General features: G+C 38.6%; 1 protein-coding gene and 1 pseudogene across 1 annotated transcript; one reads left to right on the plus strand and one right to left on the minus strand.

Moving 5' to 3' along the window:
• The first annotated feature begins 239 nt into the window (after positions 1-239).
• LOC149003474 (putative proline transporter 2 pseudogene) lies at positions 240-1,583 on the plus strand (annotated as a pseudogene).
• A 1,037-nt stretch (positions 1,584-2,620) lies between these two features.
• On the minus strand, positions 2,621-5,459 carry LOC149003475 (sugar transport protein 8-like). Its single transcript, XM_089137185.1, has 4 exons — positions 5,095-5,459; positions 4,682-5,001; positions 3,961-4,587; positions 2,621-3,357 (listed from the first exon to the last, which is right to left on the minus strand). Exons 1-4 carry the CDS (start codon positions 5,225-5,227, stop codon positions 2,887-2,889), a joined length of 1,551 nt encoding a protein of 516 aa, XP_088993311.1. The 5' UTR covers positions 5,228-5,459; the 3' UTR covers positions 2,621-2,886.
• Between the last annotated feature and the right edge of the window lie 1,757 nt (positions 5,460-7,216).

The raw sequence follows: 7,216 nt of genomic DNA on the forward strand, positions 1-7,216 counted from the left end.
GATATACCACTATCCGATCCGTTTACACCCCTATCACTCACCACCATTTCCAGCATGCTAAAAAATCTCAGGAATTGAAAAGTCTATATACCGAATCCTTCTCTTTCTTACCTTTGAGGATCTTTTGAATACAAGAAAAATAGAAATAGAAGTGGGTTAATGTGAAAAGTTCTAAGATGGACCGGGAAGTGAGAGAATCAGGATACCTACCTGGCCCTTCTATATATTCCATCTTCACCATCGAAGAGACCTCGCGACTCTTGCAAGAACAAGAGCTAGCAATCCATGGATGGCATTGAGGTTGAATCACCTCCAGTGAAGATCCATGGCGAGGTAGCTTCAGGCACAGCTCATCAGATAAGCCAAGATTCGTGGTTTCAAGCAGGTTTCGTCCTCACCACTGGCGTGAACAGTGCATATGACTCGGGTACTCTGGCACAGTAATGGTACCCCTAGGTTGGATTGGTGGTACTGTTGGTTAGTTATGGCTGCCGCTATATCACTACATGCTAATTCTCTGCTTGCCAAAATTCTTGAAGTTGATGGAAAAAGACACATCAGATATAGGGACCTTGCTGGCCATTTATATTGCAGAAAAGTTTATTCATTTACATGGGCATTGCAGTGCATAAATCTATTAATTATCAATACAGGCTTCATAATTTTGGCTGGCCAGGCTCTAAAGGCTGTCTATGTTCTTCTGTTCAGGGATGATGATCATGTGATGAAGCTTCCCTATTTCATTGCTATTTCTGGGTTGGTTTCTGCCATTTTTGCTTTTGTGGTACCACACTCTGGCTTGGAGTTTCAAAACTGATTATTCTAATATATATCATAACAGGATTTTTGCTGTCACTTCAAAATAGTATAAGAGCTCCAGCTAGAGATTACAGCACTCCAGGTTCAAATGGAACCAGGGTCTTCACCATTATTGCTGCAGCTGCAAATCTTATTTTTTCATACAATACAGGAATGTTTCCAGAGATAAAGGCCACTGTAAGAAAGCCTGTTGTTAATAACATGCTTAAGGTTCTAAATTTTCAGTTCACAATTGGCAAAGTACCAATGTTGGTTGTAACTTTCATGGGCTAACGGGCTTACAGATCAACATCATCAACCTATCTCCTCAACAGTGTCAAGAGTCCAGTTTGGGTGTAGGCATTGCTGCCTTCCTGCAAACAGTCATTTCTTTGCATATATTTGCAAGTCCAACATAGGAGTTCTTGGACTCTAGTATGGTAGATATGAAGCAAGTGCATTCTCACTCGAATACCTAACATTCAGGATCCTGGTAAGAGGTGGCTACTTAGGTATTACTACTCTTGTGGCAGCTCTAATGCCATTCCTTGGAGATTTCATGAGTCTCGCTGGGGCCTTCAGCACATTACCTCTCACATTTATACTCCCAGACCACATGTACCTTGTGGTGAAGAAGAACAAGTTGAATACATACATTGCAAAAGTTGTGGCACTGGCTCAATATATGTGTTTTTAGTTGCATGCTGGCTGTTGCAGCAGCAGTGTCAGCCTTCAAACTTATCATTGTAGATTCCAGCACTTACCATTTCTTTGCCGGTCTCTGAACGAAGCATTTATTATCGTGTGGAGTCTTTCAAGAAAAAGAAGAAAAAAAAATGTAGACCATGTAATGAAGCATTGTTTGAATCTTGTTTTTTTTTTTTTCAAACTCTGTTTTCTTATTTTTCCTGACAGCCAGTGAAAGGCCACAAAATAGTCTTCTCTATCTACACTTTTCTTCCTTCTTTTTGCATGGAAAAATTTTCTAGGCATATGGGTGGAGGACTCAATAAACAACTTATTACAATTTTTTAAACTGTTACATATAATGGTGTATGCAAATGATTGCCAAGAGATTCCATTATGAGGCTTCTGGATAGACAAATTTTGAACTACAATATGTGGGGCTACGGAGCTTGTATTCAAGTGTTTTTTTTTTTTTTTTGCACACGTCACGAACACATTACTACAGCCTGCAGTTAATCCAGAGCTCGATCAAATGGATGAATTATAAGTCGTTGAATTTTTAAGGGCATTTTTGGTCTTTTTGAGTATTGTCTCTTTTTCCTATGCAAAACAGTGGAAATTCATTAATATGACTATCCTTATTTTTAGTTCTGATTGTCATGGAAGCATGATCACGGTCGGAGCTTAATCCAAAGCTAAAATGATCAATTTCTAGGAATTGTTTTTTAGTATGAGAAATTGAAGAAGAGAGTGGAGGAAAGAAAAATTGAGAGATGGAATAGAAGGGAGAGGGAAGGAACCGAAATGGAGAGAGAAGTGTAGCAAAGCAAGTTGAATTAGTTGGAATTTTTTTTAAAAATAATTAATAGTGCTTTGATTCTTTGAAGGTTAATTATCAAAAAGTGGGGGAGGGGGATTCTATTTTAGAATGAAAATATGTCACAAAATCAAATGTGTGGATTAGAAGAATTTCTCTCCATATGGAGTGAAGGATCCAGACTCCATGGATGACTTGAAACAGTTTTTTCTCTTCTTAACAAGAGTACAAACCAATTCATTGCTTGAAAGCCCCAAAACCTGGGCGATACAAAGAAGATACAAAAAAGACTATTTCTTTCGAGGTAGTTTGGCTGCCTACCACGCCACCATTAGATGCTCGGCACCTCATCAATATTATATCTCTAACTTAAAAAGGATTGGTTGCTTAGCGAGTTGAATCATCAAGCACTTATTATGTATCGATCACAAGGTTTGATTGGCTGGTAACAACACACCTCTTTAGTGAAAAGATCATGGACTCAACTCTCCATGGTATATGACTATATGTAATGTCTCCTTCCTCCATGTGTAAAAAGAAGACCCTTGACCAAAGCACTCATTATGAATTTATCATTATCATCGTCATGAACTGTGTGCTTGTGCCATCTCCAACTTGCTCTGCTTTAGATCCTCAGCTGGTTCTTCTTCTATATATCTCTTCCAATACCAATGTTGCTTAAAAAGTCTATCAACTATAACTTCCACAGACAGACCCTTCGTCTCAGGCAACAAGAAGAGAGCGAAAAAACCCATGATCAATATCCAACCACCAAAGAAGAAGAAGATACCAGCTTGCATGGCACACATCATTGACAGGAATGACTGAGCTATGATGAATGTGCAAAGCATGTTAGAACTCACAGCAAAGGCAAACCCCGCTGTTCTTGTCTGAACAGGGAAGATTTCACTAGGAATCAACCAACCCAATGGTCCCCATGACCATGCAAATGCCATAACGAAAGTACACACCAGCACCACTGTAACAATAGCTTCTGTATGCCCCAAGGATCCCGTCGGTGCTAAGTACTTCCATAAGATGATCCCAATAAGGCACTGCAAAATACCCATTCAAATATTTTAGGTGAAAATTATGAGTATCCATTGTTTAGACTATCATAGCCAATTAGTGACTCTCACGTGTCTAAGAAAAAGAAGAAAAAAAAACTCATTTTCAGCCAAATTGCTTGGGTGATGCGCAACACGTTGAAATCCAAAGTTGTTCATTTCGATCACTCGTTTTGCGGTGAGTGAACTTTTTTTGGTAAAGTTTATTTGGGTGGCAACTTTGGATCTCAGCTAGTGCTGCATATTAATTGCACCCCACACAAGCAAGACCCAATTTTTTAGGTACTTGACAATGTGTTGGCCAGTTGGGCGCACTCAATTTCTTGTTTCTTAACTCACACTAGTGTAGGTGATTTCTCGAAAGGGTAGGTTCAACAACTCTTACCAAAAGTTAGATACTATAACAAAAGCTCTAAAAATGGTGGAATGAAATCAACCCCTTTTAACTTATACCATGCTAGGTCATGGGATAGGTCGACCCAGTGTAGCATTTATACGAATTTGGATCCTCTGTTCCTATGAGTCCATTTATGCATCAAATTAGGCCCCACTAGGCTCACAACATCCCTGTCTCTGAGTTTGAGCACTTACCTGGGATATGAACATTTGAACGGCTCCTTGAAGAAGCAAAACCCTTCTTCCAGCTCTATCAACAGCAAAGACAGAAACCAAAGTGCTCAGCACATTAACTAACCCAGTGATGACAGCCGATAGTAATGAACCATTATTCTTGAAACCCATGGTTTCGAACAGGACAGGTGCGTAGAACATGATAGAATTGATCCCTGTGAACTGCGCAAACACTTGCAATACAATGGAAATCACCAGAGCAGGACGACTGGAACGCTTCATGAGTTTGCGATATGGGTCCTTCACTTGTCGAGCTATCTCGCAGGCCCGAACGATCTGATCGAACTCACCGTCCACATTTGCAGTTCCTCTGATCTTCATCAGAGTGGCCCTCCCTTCTTCGAATTTCTCTCGCTCAATTAAACTGGTTGGGGTTTCAGTGATGATCAAGGAACCCACACAGAGCATAATTGCAGGCACTGCTGCAAGGCCTAAAGCTATCCTCCATCCATTTGGATGGATTTCAGCCATGAAGTAATTCACCACGTTTGCTGTCAGGATCCCTATCGTCGCACACAGCTGAAATAGAATGTTCAGCGAGCCTCGTATCCTTGAGTGAGCGATTTCAGATAAAAACAGAGGAACCGCCTGCACGGGTAAATTCAATGCTAAATATATTGGAATTGAATAGAAAACGTTTTACTAAAAAAGGAATTGATAACGGTAACAAGTATATGCATACCTGATTGGCGAAACCCACTCCAGCACCAAGAAAGACGCGGCCAATGATGAGCATTGTGACGTTAATGGCAAAAGCATTGAGAAAAGCACCGATCAAAAAGAATGCAGAAGCTATGCGCATGGTGAAGCGTCGACCTTTTTTGGAGCAGAAATAAGCCGCAAGATAACTGAAGACGAGGGCACTCAGGTAGACGGACGATACAAACAGTTGCAGATACTGATTGTCATATTTGCAGTAATTGTTCTCATGGGCTCTCTGTTTTCTTTCATATATTACTGGAAAGAACTTAATCAGGAAATCATCCATAGACGCCACTCCTCCTGAGAAAGAAAAAAAAACAAAAGCAGCATGTAATGATTGAATTATCAAAAAGGCAAAATCTAATTCATGATCTTGCCAAGAAACTGTACTACCTGCAATTCCGTTGTCATAACCAAACATTAAGCCTCCGAAAGCCGCCATTATCGCACTCATAATCACATAAATCGTCGTCTTTGCTTCCATATCTGCGGCTGGGCCGTCACTTATCACCATTGCAGCCGGCATATTGGATTCTCAAAAGAATATAACTAACAATCCTTTCTTTTTCCGGAGGAGAACAACGATGGAGTTTGGATGATTTGATAGAGATTAAATTAGGAATCAGTGTGTTAACCTGAAAGGCTCTGATCAAATGGGTATGGACAGAAACGTGGACTTGAGAAACCCAGAATGTGATTAGGCCTTCCTGAAGTGTATTGGGTCTCTGTTTTCGCTATCAGGGAAGCATGCAAATGCCTGCTCAAGACTTGGTTTTTATATCAAATAAAGGCATATCAAGATGAATTAGGAAAATCTCGCTTGGATTTATATAATAGAATAGAATCTACGTCTCTGTTGACACGTAACTAGTTACCTTCAAGTTTACACAGAGCACGGAATTCTTCCTTGAGTTTTGGAATCTATTCCAAGCTAGATAAGAAGTTCAATTTTTCATAGACCTTGCCCACCTCAGATACCCTTTTGAACAGTTTTTGTGACCCAATTACTAATGCAACACTTGCATCGTCACCTACAGATTCTGCTGAGATTCAAAATTATTGAATCCGTTAACAGGAATTCAGTTATGACATAACATAATATCTGCAAACATGTTAAATGTCGCCACCATTGCAGCTTTAATCGCATGCATGTTCCTTTAATGTCTTGTCCAGCGCACCACTCACCACCATTATCAGCATCTTAAGAACTCTCAGGAATTGAAAAGACTATATAACGAATCCTTCTCTTTCTTATCTTTGAAGATCTTTTGAACACAAGAAAAATGGAAATAGAAGTGGGTTACCTCAAAAGTTCTAAGATGGACCACGAAGTGAGAGAATCGGATACCTACCTGGCCTTTCTATCTCGAAATGCTGATAAATGAATCAGAGATATGACCTCGAGTAGATTCCACATAAATTCCACCCATATTATACAATGGAGAAATGTGAAGAGAACACATATCTCTACATGATGGATAGAGAATCAAGACTCACTCACTCCAATTTTCAATATTGTCGTTCTAAACATTATTCAATCTCGCTACACAACCCATGAGATGATTGAAGACAATATCCATTCTCCAATTCAAATAATTCCACATATCTTCACTCAATCACGACACCTTCAAGATGTAATCAAAGTCAGCAAAATGAGGGTGAAAATTTAAGTCAATAGAATCTGTTGTGTTCAGTTGCTGGTGTCACAGATTACCCAAAAAAAAGAAAATGATTGAAAATGAAAATTGTCTTTACATCGAGTTGTCCATCTTCAATCGTTCTCAATTTGCTCATAAAGTGTTTAGAAATGATAATAATTGATCTTATTTATGTTCACTCGTTTTCAATTAGCTCATGAAATATTTAAGAACAATAATAATTCATCCAATAATTATTCAAGATTCGAACAATTTTCCTTTTTGGCTTCTAGGTTTTTTATTATTATTTGTAGTTTGGCATCTGCATGTTAGGTTATATATAGTAATAACATAGTGAAACCAGTATTTTAATCGAACACGTTGATGGCAATCTATAGTTTCTTTGACGGTCTGAAATCATTTGAACCTAAATTCAACACGGAAAGCATTGTTTGGTGTGGACCGGCATGTCCTAACAAACCAGTGTCGTGACAATCCTTCGTGCTGATATTTCACACCAAAAGAAATTTGTCATTATAATTTTGGTATCACTATGTCAAAAAATATATACATATAAGAAAATTTTGATTTTTTTATTCATAATTTGGAACAAATTTCATCATCAAGACCCTTAAGATGTATGATTATTTGATGAAAATGTTCAAGGATTACATAATTGGAATAAAAAATCTTAAAAGTTGTGTAGGTCCAATATTACCCAAAATCTCTACATCTAAATATAAAGACTATTTTGTAAAAGACAAATTCCATGATGAAAGTTCTCGCACAAATGGAGTGTCCATACAAATTTATTTCAACTACCATCGAAGGATTGCTAACTGACACCTCTTAGTGAAGAGGTCACGAGTTTGATGTTC

This window comes from Hakea prostrata, chromosome 10 (assembly GCF_041222555.1).
Source record: "Hakea prostrata isolate BN-2017 chromosome 10, UWA_Hpros_2, whole genome shotgun sequence".
In the NCBI taxonomy this organism is placed as follows: Eukaryota; Viridiplantae; Streptophyta; class Magnoliopsida; order Proteales; family Proteaceae; genus Hakea; species Hakea prostrata.

Bases quoted from the DNA above. Each gene is read 5' to 3' on its own strand.
- LOC149003475 (XM_089137185.1), bottom strand. From the start codon at position 5,227: ATGCCGGCTGCAATGGTGATAAGTGACGGCCCAGCCGCAGATATGGAA. The intron at 4,588-4,681 runs GTATGCATATAC...TTACCCGTGCAG, and splicing joins GAGTGGGTTTCGCCAATCAG to GCGGTTCCTCTGTTTTTATC. The intron at 3,358-3,960 runs GTAAGTGCTCAA...GGTATTTTGCAG, and splicing joins TTCAAATGTTCATATCCCAG to TGCCTTATTGGGATCATCTT.